The 12587-nt window shown below is 46.1% G+C and overlaps 1 protein-coding gene across 2 annotated transcripts; it reads left to right on the plus strand.

The window, feature by feature from the left end:
* Positions 1 to 1649: 1649 nt before the first annotated feature.
* On the plus strand, positions 1650 to 12171 carry LOC119224887 (GRAM domain-containing protein 2B). Of its 2 annotated transcripts, none has more exons than XM_037482341.2 (14): positions 1650 to 1802; positions 4049 to 4168; positions 4517 to 4604; positions 5750 to 5819; positions 6186 to 6289; positions 6416 to 6511; positions 6611 to 6682; positions 6969 to 7058; positions 7422 to 7533; positions 7646 to 7765; positions 10281 to 10350; positions 10595 to 10699; positions 10966 to 11047; positions 11312 to 12171. In XM_037482341.2, exons 1-14 carry the CDS (start codon positions 1732 to 1734, stop codon positions 11351 to 11353), a joined length of 1242 nt encoding a protein of 413 aa, XP_037338238.2. In that variant the 5' UTR covers positions 1650 to 1731; the 3' UTR covers positions 11354 to 12171. The 2 variants fall into 2 exon arrangements, with proteins under 2 accessions (XP_037338238.2, XP_062418579.1); XM_062562595.1 differs by lacking the exon at positions 1650 to 1802 and adding an exon at positions 3134 to 3165.
* Positions 12172 to 12587: the final 416 nt, after the last annotated feature.

Here is a 12587-nt window from a genome sequence, read left to right on the forward strand (position 1 = left end):
CTCACAGACTGTCCCACAGACTGTTCCACATACTGTCTCACATACTGTCCCACATACTGTCTCACATACTGTCTCACAGACTGTCCCACAGACTGTCTCACACATTGTTCCACATACTGTCTCACAGACTGTCCCACATACTGTCCCACAGACTGTCCCACATACTGTCTCACATACTGTCTCACAGACTGTCTCACAGACTGTCCCACAGACTGTTCCACATACTGTCTCACATACTGTCCCACAGACTGTCTCACACACTGTCCCACATACTGTCTCACATACTGTCTCACATACTGTCCCACATACTGTCCCACATACTGTCTCACAGACTGTCCCACAGACTGTTCCACATACTGTCTCACATACTGTCCCACATACTGTCTCACAGACTGTCCCACAGACTGTTCCACACACTGTCCCACATACTGTCTCACATACTGTCCCACATACTGTCTCACAGACTGTCCCACACACTGTCTCACATACTGTCTCACATACTGTCCCACATACTGTCCCACAGACTGGTGGCTGCAGCTCGGCTGCAGCTTGTGGTCTTCATCACGTAGCGTTTCAGCTCAAGAAAACCTTCTTGTAAATAAATGTCTTGTCTTCAGCATCGATGTCTTATATCGCTCCTTCATCAATGAGGAAGAGAGCGGTGAACTAATCCATCAGCTCAGATGAACCTGCTCCGGAGTCTCACTTTGAGTCCCACTAGTTCACAAGGATGAGTTGTTGCCTCCTGGTGGCTGAGGGAAGAAGAACATGAGCTACGTCCTTGTCTCAAAAATACCAGAAGACAAAAGCACCTCCCAAACGTCTCGAAAGGCATCAGATGAACCAACGACCCCCAGAAGAGGAGGAAGGACTGGATTTAGTGAAAGTCGCAAAAAGAAGGCAGAAACATGCTGAAGAAACTTCATGGTTCCTACAATAAGACACTTTAACAGCATTTAAACATGATTTATCACCTAAACACCGCGTCTCCTCCGACCTCCTCTCTCATGTGGAGCATTCTGACCGTGAGATGCTGCTTCATTTTTATTTCACGTCTCAACTATTTTAGACAAACTGAACATTGTTCTGAATCTATTTTATTCAACGTTGTGATGAAGAATTCACTCTGACACATTCAGTAACACACCGGGACTCGGACCAAGAAGGTCTGTCAAAGGGGACACAAACGAGGGGACGTTTCCGGGCGCACTTGACACTGACCAACACACTCTTCCAAAGAGGTAATAGAAGCCTTTCCGAAATCACATTTTTCAACGTTCAAGGTCAATGAAGTGTCTTTTTTTAGAGTTTCTAAATAATTGACTGTTTGATTTGTACAGACATTTTAGCGACTAATCGATTGGTCACAGATTGACGTGTGTGCTGACCTGTGGTACAACCAGACCCTACAAGCAAATATCCCAAAGATGATAAATGTTTACTCTTGAACATTATATTTCTTTCTTAAACCATAGAGAACATTTTTAACTGCTTTGTTCTTTAGTTGCTAAAAAGTCACATTACGATTTTCCGTACCCTGGTAATAGGTCTGGGGCCACTGGAGGAGGACGAGGGTCCAGTGGACCATCGGTGGAATGAGACAGAGCAAACAGGAATGTGTCCGTTAGTGGACCTGAGGGGGCGGGGCCTGTTCAGCACGTCTAAAGCGCAGCATGCTGACGGCTCAGTGGCGCTTCGGTAAAGTGAGAGTTAGTGATTCTGTTCGATGGGATGGAGAACTACGGCGTGGACGACATCCTCCATTTCAAAGAGAAGAGCACCAGGTCCAGACCTTCTCACCGGTAAGAAAACCATTTAAAAAAGAATAAACTCCCCAAACTTAGTCTCCAGCTGGGAGGTGGTTTCCTCCCTGTCTGATTGGTCCTGAGTAGTACATCTGGAAACATGAGCTTGGTGTCCTGACTCGAGGGTCGGACTGTTTCAAAGAGAATTGGTCTCCTCCGATGTCTTACCTAACAAAGAGCGCTCCAGAGTACCGCCTTGACTTATGCATGAAAACGTTGCCCCAAAAGTACTACACCCCCCCCCCCCCTGACCAGGGGTGAAAGGTAGGATGCCCCCTGATCCAGAGGCTGTTTATCAGACATCACTCTGAGGACCCACTGAAGACTGCCCCACCCGGAGTAAAGTCTGTGTACTTCCCCTTTAATATCTCTTTTTATTAATGACACCTAATGGCCAGGAAACCCAGAGGCATTGAGTTATTTTCAGTAGAGAGAAGAAACATTGCACTGGGTCCAAGAACGTCTTCTCTCGAGGTCTCCTTCTTCTAACTTCTAATGAATTTGTAACATTGCCTCATATAATAATTTATGAGAATTGGGGCCTTCAGGGACGTGTTGTTGTGTTTCTATTCCCAACCTGAAAGGACAGATGTTTGTTGAAATGAAGAACGCAGACTCTGCAGATTGTGTTTGAGTTTCAAAGGTCCATGTTTACTCTCCACCTCGGGCAGGAGACTCTGATCCCTCCGATTACCGGCTGACACGTGACCTGAAGGACCTCGTCGTGCTAAGCTAAGAGGCTAACCGCAGTGAACGCTTCACAAGGGTCCTCAGTACAGATGTGTCATTACACACGTGTGTGTTTATGCATTAAAGCACGTTTGTGACCCATTGACCCACAGCTGATATCAGTTATGTAAGATCACACACACACACACACACACACACACACACCATTTGATTCAGACAAATGAAAGGCTTAGTGTAATAAATGCTATTAATAAAAAAATAGGCACCGATGAGGTGAAATATCCCTGATCAAAGGTTGGAAAGCACACACACACACACACACACACACACACACATGCACACGGCCCTGCCGTCTGATTGGCTGTAACACGTGAGACCTAGCGACACGCCCACAGGGCCAGGTGAGGGAGCAGAGGAATCGACACGCCGCAGGGGGGGGGGGGCAGTTTGCCTGTCAGACTGGTAGGTCTGGCTGTGTGTGTGTGTGTGTGTGTGTGCGTGTTATGAAGCGGTTGCCTTGACGATGACAGAGCAGTGTGAACTAGGACGGCAGGAAGTGATCAAGGGACGGAGTCTGTGCCCCCCCCCCCCCCCCCACAGGGTCAGAGATGAGCGATTTCTAGTAGTATTTGTAGTAGTACTGTATTTGCATGATGGCATCAGGTACTAGGTGAGTCCAAGTACTTGTTGTTGTTTTAGTACTATTTCTACTTTAGGAAATTGCATGCTGGCAATAGGTACTACATGAGTCCATGTAGTAGTACTTGTTCTTGTACTTTTCTTTGTCTCACATGACTTGAAACATATGAGTATTTGGAGATAAAATGCCACATCTTCCTAAATAACTTGATTGTTTTATAAACTTCTACCAGAAATGACAAATGGAGACTACATATTAGAGTATTAAGGAATACTCAGAATATCTAAATTTAATGAGGCAAAGTTAAAGTGATGTGTTTTGGAGTTTACACAGGTGTCATTTCTCTGGCCCTTCCCGCTCCCTCTAAATATAATACATCCTATATTTAAATGATCAAAATACGCGTCCGAGTGTCTATAATTGATTTTGCTGTATATTATGACGTTTTGTTTTATATGTTTTCTATTTAAACATCAGTAAAGTGGCGTCATTAACAAGTAATAATCAATTAAATTAAATTAAATTAAATTCGTTTTATTTTGTATAGCCCAAAATCGCAAATTACAAATCATCCTCAGAGGGCTTTACAGTCTGTACACATGCAGCATCCTCTGTCCCGAAACCCTCACATCAACACGGGAACAACTCCCAAAAAACGAAAAACCCTTCAATGGAGATAAAAGGGAAGAAACCTCAGTGAGAAGGTCAGAGGAGGATCCTTCTATCTGCAATGGATGTGTAAAGAATGAACAATGTAAAGGATGTACAATACATTAAATTCCTCTAACAGGAATGATACAAGTAATTGAAAGTAGAAGGAGTCTGTAAATCAGATTAAACCTCAGTTATGAAACATGTATTTCTTCTGCGTTTCTGCTAATTCATTCAAATGTGCTTTTCCTGCCGTTGGAAGTTCCGATGTGGAAAACGCGGAGGAGCGTCCCAGAAACGAGAGGACGGCCCGAGATCCGCCGGACGCCGTCGAGCCGCAGAGACGCGAGCCGCCGGGCCGCAGGAAACCGGCCTTGGTCAGGTGGGTCGGCCCAAAGCAACAAATGACCACCGCTGGTGTGATTCCTTTACTGGAGTGCTGCCATTTCATGCTACTTCCATCGCACGATTCTACTTATACACATAATATATGCAGTTTACTAAAAGAACATCATGCTGTGATGAAGAAGACTTGAAACTAGAGACCGAGACCATAAACTCAGGTTTACAATGTTCAGTGAGGGAATAAATCAAGAGAGAAGTAGAGTTTCTGGAGAACCGATCGATCGTCCCATCAGCGCCACACTCAGTGCGGAGGGTTCCATAAATACTTCAGAGTTCAGATGAATACATGTGATATATTGATGATGTCATTCCTCTCCGTCTGCAGATCAAAGACCTTCGATCCCTCTGTGCTGACTCGCGTCCAGACCGACCCGGACTCCAAGATAGAGAGGAAGAAGTCTCACTACAGCCTGGTGAGTGTTTTATTGCACCGCTTCGTGAGACACTTTGTTACTGATGGAATTTATTGATTAGAGGTGTAACAAAATTCCCTGTTTGGTGAACCTGTCTTCCGGTTACATTTCTGAATGTTCTTTTACACAATATAGGGTAACAAAGCCTCAACATAATCTTTGGGGGGATTATTTTATTTTGAAAATAATAAACAGTTGCGGAATAAGTTTAAGTTGAACAATCAGGGGAATCAAACTTTAAAAGAAGGGGACGTATTCATCGTGGCGCCACTCGCTATGTCAATCAGCGTTAGGCCCCGCCCTAAAGCATCCCCTGCTTTATGGTCTGTTTGACTCTAAATGGACCATCATTCACTAAATGAACATCATGCTGCATTGAAGAAGACTTGAAACTAGAGACTGAGACCATAAATTCATGTTTACAATGTTTACTGAGGGAATAAATCAGGAGAGAAGTAGAGTCATTTCCTCATAGACGTCTATGGGAGCAGAGGAGTCGCCCCCTGCTGGTCACTACACAGAAGTAGAGTCATTTCCTTATAGACGTCTATGGGAGCAGAGGAGTCGCCCCCTGCTGGTCACTACACAGAAGTAGAGTCATTTCCTCATAGACGTCTATGGGAGCAGAGGAGTCGCCCCCTGCTGGTCACTACACAGAAGTAGAGTCATTTCCTCATAGACGTCTATGGGAGCAGAGGAGTCGCCCCCTGCTGGTCACTACACAGAAGTAGAGTCATTTCCTCATAGACGTCTATGGGAGCAGAGGAGTTGCCCCCTGCTGGTCACTACACAGAAGTAGAGTCATTTCCTCATAGACGTCTATGGGAGCAGAGGAGTCGCCCCCTGCTGGTCACTACACAGATTGCAGTTTTAAGACGTGAAGCTCTGACTTCACTCTGCAGAACCAAAGGTTTCTGCCTGGCATCTTGTCTGTAAGGAAATAAATATCTTAAATAAGACGTGTGTAAATTAAATGTAGTGTTTCAGAAGAACTCAAGTGCTAAACTTCTATTTCACAGTTATTTTCTAATGTCTCAGAAGTAAGGCTTCAGAGTCTCGGTGGCGTTTGCAGCTTTTGCAATATAATCAATATACAGGTTGTGCACCCATGGCTCTGCAGTGTGTGTTTTCTGTGTGCGTTTCAGCTTTCAAAGAGCAACTGCCAGTACCATAAAATATTCAAGGAGATCTGCAAAGAAGAACAGCTCCGACAGAGTAAGTCACCAATGACAACATCCACCTTCAATTACATTACCTCACATGTCATTTAGCTGACACTTTTATCCAAACAACTTTCAATAAGTGCATTTCTACTGAATACTGTATAAAGGCACGAGATGAGAGCAGGACATTTGATATGTTCAACCCGGGTGGGGAGAGGGGGGGTAGTGTCTCTTTGTGGTGTTTATGGAGACTTAAGTTGTCCTACTAAAACACTCTGTGAGACAAACAGTTTGTCACCTGCTTTTTGCTGATTGTGTAATTATTGAAGCGGGTTGGGACAGAGATGTCGTAGCAGTAGTGTTTCACTACCGGCTGCACAGGTGTTCTCCATGTGGCCTGATGCTCTCTACCTGTCAGGTTACACCTGTGCTCTGCAGAAAGACATCCTCTACCAGGGACGGATGTTCGTCTCCGACCACTGGATCTGTTTCCACTCCAAGGTGTTTGGAAAAGACACAAAGGTAACGTTAGCCGGCTTCTTTCTACATACGATCTGATACAGGATACAGGATTCTAAACGTGGATTCAGGACTCACCCCCCCCCCCCCCCCCACAAACCCCCCCAAACCTGCGTTCGTCCGTCTCAGATCGCCATCCCGGTGGTGTCTGTCACGCACGTCAAGAAGACCAATACCGCCATCCTGCTGCCCAACGCCCTGGTGGTCGCCACCGCTAACGACAGGGTGAGCCCCCCTGTTCATCCCCCCCCCCTCACGTCATCGCCCGCCTCCTTTAGGCCGCAGACTTGGTCCATTATCAAAGAATATGTTTTTTTGTTGCAGTACGTCTTTGTGTCGTTCATGTCCAGAGACAACACCTACAAGTTCTTGATGTCCAGCTGTCTTCACCTGGAGGTAGGACCAACCTTCACCATGAGAACGTCCTGTGAAAGGACAGTGGACTTCCTTCATGGTCTCATCAAACATATGAACTCAGGGACACGAGATGATGAAGTTAAACTCAACTCAACTGCTTTTTAGTTTTGGTTGTCTTCTTTAAGGTGTTTGACTCTGTGTTTGGGTCAGAAAGTATGTTCATACAGATAAATACACTTTAACGGTTATCCCCCTCAAATACAGGAATATATAGATATATACACATATATTTTGGGCTTTCTCTGATGGAATGTCTCATGTGCAGGAGAAGAGTCCGTGCAGCAGCCCCATCCCGTCCTCGAGGTCACCTCAGAGGTCACCTCAGAGGTCACCTCGGACTCCTCGCTATGCTCTGGTAGGTGGGAAGTCACGCTTGGTACAACATGAGGCGGGAGATATTCTCTGAAGAACAAATCGCATTCATATATACGAGCTGCGTGCTTTTTTTCTTCCAAATGATGGCTGGAGGTATTCGACTTATTTAAATAACAGCTGTCGGTTTTCCAAAAAAAAAGCCAAACTTTTCTTCTGCTTCTATATTATGTTCAGCTTCCATGAGGAGGTGACTCATGGAGGTGTGGATAAGAACAAAATGCTTACTTACTTATACTATCAGATCTATAATACATGATAACATATGCATCATGTATTTTATCATAATATATTATTATGTTCTATTATTTAAATAATACATGGTATGTCGGTTTTTGAACGGCAGAGCTTTCCGGCTGATTTCTGCGAGCTGGACGTCGCGGTGAGGCAGAGGAGGAGAGACGTGGAGGAGAGCAGCAGCTCGGACTCGCAGACGCCCGACTACGACAAGGCAGCAGGTATCAAACGCCGGCCAATCGGACGCCACCCAGCAGTCACATGACTGGTGGAGATTGTCGACCAGTAACACCAACATGACGCCCCCGCTCACCTTCCTCTTTCTCCCTGCAGAGTTCCCTGATCCTCTGCCCGATCACCCACGGGTGAGGACCCAGAACCAGTTCCAGAACCAGCACCAGAACCAGAACCAGCAGAGCTCTGACAACAAGCAGCAGGACAAACAGCAAACTGGTACAATCAAGTCTCAATCCATGAACCTTTATCCCTTTTAAATATGCAACACCGGAACAAACAAACTCAATTTAAAACTGTGAAAGAAACGAAGATACTCAAAGGATTCTTCCTTTGGCTTCAATTTATATCGTCTCAGGTGTCAATCTGTGCCCCTAAATCAGCTTCCATAGAGAGAAAGAGAGAGAGAGAGAGAGAGAGAGAGAGATTTTTTTTTTTGATTTTTTGAAAAAACCTTTATTTTTACATTAACTAATAGCAATATGTATACAAATTAGACAGGTATATAATATAAAATTTATCTAGTAATCAGTTTGGACGATCTGGACTCCGCCGCACTCCTCCAGCATCTATTTGTCCGTGGGTCGCCCCGCACACGATCCTCCTCAGCCAGGCTGACGCCTCACTCTGTCCCGGTTGTGCTCCCCCCTTCTCGGTTGAGCTTGAGGAGGAGCTTCCTCAACCTGTAGACCTCCTGTTGGGTGAAGTCTCCTGCGCCCTTCTTCGTACTGCCGTGTCGGGCGGAGCGAGCAAACTTCTCCAGATCGGAGAAGTACTCCTCCAGCTTCACTCCCCTCTCGTTCTTGGTGAGATGCAGGAACTCCTTCACCTGCCCCACCCCGTACCTCCTGGAGACCGTCCCACCTGAGGAGACGCTGATGGCAGAGCCCCACCCCGAAGAGGAGTCGGACTCCCCACCCCCCGCCTCCCCTTTGCTCGACGCCCCCCCCCTCTTTGCCTGAGAGCCTCCTCTACAGCCTCTGGTTTTCCTTTTCAGGTGGGGGACCTTAAAGCCCACCCCCCCCTCTTCCATCTCCTCCTCGCTGTCGGAGACCCCCCTCTCACGAACGGGCGACCCCCGAACTCCTTCACCATGGTTCTCCCGACTCACCCCACTCGTCCCCTCTTTCATACGGTCACACACGAGACTCGCCCACTGGGCTGCATTCACCTCCCCATTCACACCTACATTCACCCCCTCCCTCCCGTGATCGATCAGCTGGGCTTCGCCCATCCCCTCCCCCACCTGACTGACCGGTTGGGCCCCACTCACCCCTTCACCTGACTCCCCACCGACCTTCTGAGCCCCACTCACCCCTTCACCTGACTTCCCGCCGGCCTTCTGAGCCCCACTCACCCCTTCACCTGACTCCCCACCGGCCTTCTGACCCCCACTCACCCCTTCACCTGACTCCCCACCGACCTTCTGAGTCCCACTCACCCGTTCGCCCGACTCCTCACCGGCCTGCTGGGCCTCACCAGCCCCCCCTTCCTCCCTGACACCCCCTGCACCCTCCCGGTTCTGGTTCTGAGAGGAGGGAGTCTTCACTGGGCAAGACCTCGCCAGGTGTCCCTCTCCACCACACCGGAAACACCTCCCATCGTCCGATGTGGCGAACATGACATAGTCAAACCCTTGGATCCTCACCTTGATCACCAGGTTGAGAGCCTGGGTCTTGGTGAGGACCATGTGGAGCTGTCTCCTGTGAGACACCACATGTCTCAGCAGAGGAGACCTGCAACCTGAGGACACCTTCCTCATTTGGGACACCACCGTCCCGTGCTTCACCAACTCGCCGAGCAGCGCATCGTCCGGTACGAAGGGCGAGAGGCAGCACGGGCACGAGGGTGCCGCGCACCACCACGCCGCTCGCCACCACCTTGCGCGCCTTCTCCACGCTGTCTACGAAAATAACCACCGCGTGGTTCATTCGTGCAGCGGACTTCACGCTCCCGTGACCCACCAACCCCCCCACGGCCAAGCCACAGTCCTCCACGGAACACGCGAAGCACGGCGCGAGCTTCACGCCGTGCTTCCGCGTTAGTCCCGCGAGGTTCATCTGTGCGTGCTGCACGCCGATCGGCCACAAGCACGCACAAACTAAGACTGACAGAAAACAAAAATCACACACACACACACAATCACACCATAAAAACTCGTAAATAAACGAAATTCCAGCTCAAACGGTCACAATCAAACAATTCACCTCACGCTCCGTTCACTCCGCACTCCTTCCACTGAGAGAGAGAGAGAGAGAGCGTTGTTGTCCATGATTGAAGGAGATGGAAAATAACTCCATTGGTCACCTCCACACCAGGGGACGACAGCATTGTCATTCATGATTAGAAAGAAGGGAGAGAACACTCTGTTCACAAAATAACTTACTGTCCTGATCCTGAACACATCCACGTCCAGGTTCAAGAGGTCACTCAATCTGAACCGTATTCAATTTTTCCAACACAATAACAACGACATCATGTTCATAGGTTAAAACTTGTATCTTAAACTTAGTATCAACGCATTACATTTTAAAAAGCAGTCACTTCATTATTTAATGTCTTTACGACTATGATAATCAGGTATCAGCAATCAGGACTCGTTTATTGCCATCATATGTCAGACATACATGGAATTGGACTTGGTGGTTGGTGCATGACAGCACACAGTAGGACGATGAACTTAGTTTGTGTCTTTTCTGAATGAGGAATCAGTAAAGTGTGTTCTTGTGTTCAGAGCTGGTGATTGACGGCCGAACTCTGAAACCAGTTTCTCTCAACACTCTGCTGTCCGTCTACCTGTTACTGTGAGTTCACTGCAAGTCATTCATTCATTTTTACATTCATTCATCCATTCATTCATTCATTCATATATACATTTATACAAAAGTCATTTAGGGTCTCTTACATTTAAAGATGCAGAGATGAATTCATCTCCACTCGTTCACACAGCTGTTTATTCATTCATTCAGGAAAACGTTCACGTTTGGACAACCTTGATCCACTAATAATGATGTGAGAGTGTGTGTGTGTGTGTGTGTGCGTCCTCAGAGTGTGTGTCCTGGTCCTCTCTTCCTGTTACCTGGCCTATAAGATCGTCTCGTTGGAGCAGCGGCTGACGATGCTCGGCTCCATGACCGAGTCGGCCCCCCAGGAGTGAGCTGGAATAACAGGAGGAAATACGGTCACAACTTTAGAAGTAGTTTCCAATTACGATTCCCCTAAAGAGAGAAGGAGAGACGTATTTAGATTTGGCCCATGAATGTAAAACTGACATTTGTCACTATGCGCCAAATACTGTGAAGAAACTAACGTAGTCACGGTTACGTCACCCGTTGGTTTGTGACCAAATGATCATAAAAACAGATCCTGGTAAGTTAAAAATGAAAGATTCATTTCTTTAAGATCTGTTTCCTCCCCAGGAGCGACTTTCTCTGGGGGAGCGAGGTGAACATGGAGCTTTTCTCTGAACTGCTGACCATCAACCTGATGAAGCTGGAGAAGGTCAGTGATTGATGTTTGATCCAAAAGAAAGCTGAGCTACCCATTCAAATACCCACAATGCTCTTTGTCTGTTCGATGTCAATGCTTAACAGTTCCCTACAAGGGAAATTGGGGGAGTTTGTGTTTAATAACTAGCTTTAATAACCCCCCCTGGGTGATTGTTGTGTGTCTTAGAGATCTGGAGTCAGTTAGCTTAGCTTATCACAAGATGTATAAAACGAATAAACGAATAGTGATTGGTAACACGCTCCTCTGTCCTCTCAGGTGCAGAAGAACCTGCAGCGGCTGCTGGACGAAGCCTCCTGAAGGCACTTGGAACCAGTTCAACAGGCCGCTCCCAGTTAATGTATCTACTGTGGGACAAACCTGAGACATATTAATGTATCTACACAAAAGCGCTTTAAAATGAGTTAAAGAGAGCATCCTTCCACCTGTGGCCACCCTTAGCTGTGATGTCACAACACAGGGACACGCCCCTCGGTACACTTCTACATCGCCGCAGCGAGAGAGAAGTTAAAATAGGAAACCAAAGAGCTGTGAGGTTTCATCCTTTCTGGTAGGGTCTTAAACAGTTTCACGTTGGTACTGAATGAGGAGGTAGGTATTATTTTAAAGGCCATGGCGTCTGGTGACCTCTTGTGGAACCCCAGCAGTACTCCACCTTTTTCTGCTAGAGGAACATCTTTGACCTGCGTTCTGAGCTTTTTGGTCCCAGGTCGCAGGTCTCGGTTCATCCTCCGGATTGCCGGCTGACATTTAGGACTAAGAAACAGATCTGGAATCAGACGCTGACTGAGTTTGTCTCACAGTGTGAGAATTGGGTTTTACATTCAGACTCTTATCTAACACTCATTTTTCCTTTGGTATTTCCCTCACATTGTTACTGAGATTAAATGTGAGAAGGAACATATTCTAGTTAGTATGTGTATTATCTGTGATACCAGATAGTAGATCCCTGCAGGTTGTTCTTCATTCGACCAATGGATGGCGCTCTGATGTATTTCTAAATCTAACAGTGGCTCTAAAGGTGTTCACAGAGCCGACTGTTATCAATGTGTGGAATTATACATAGATTTTAGCATGTGATTTGTTTTCATCTGCCTGGGAATAAAGTTCTATTTTCCTGTGTTGTTGCCTTGTATGAAATGCACAGACTTTGTTTCTCTGGTAAAAAAAGTTCCTATTTTTAAAATTAAGATTAAAATAACTTTACATTTTTCAGTAATTTTTCAGTTTTTTAAAATAAGGTGCAAAACTCTGTAAAAAGAAAATAAGACATTATTTGTAAATTAACAGTCCAACTGTAAATTTAAGTATTATGCTAATAATGACAAATTAAATGTTTTGTACGGAAGAAATACTGTAATTATTAGTTTTAGTATTTTACTGTTTTCATAAATTACATTCATTATTACGATGAAACACCTAGAGGGTATTGTGTATACATGCATACATACACACACACGCACACACATACATATCACTTCAATAAAGTGATATCACCAAAGGTTTTGCATTAAAACAATAATCTATTCTCTAT

Source organism: Pungitius pungitius, chromosome 5 (assembly GCF_949316345.1).
Source record: "Pungitius pungitius chromosome 5, fPunPun2.1, whole genome shotgun sequence".
In the NCBI taxonomy this organism is placed as follows: domain Eukaryota; kingdom Metazoa; phylum Chordata; class Actinopteri; order Perciformes; family Gasterosteidae; genus Pungitius; species Pungitius pungitius.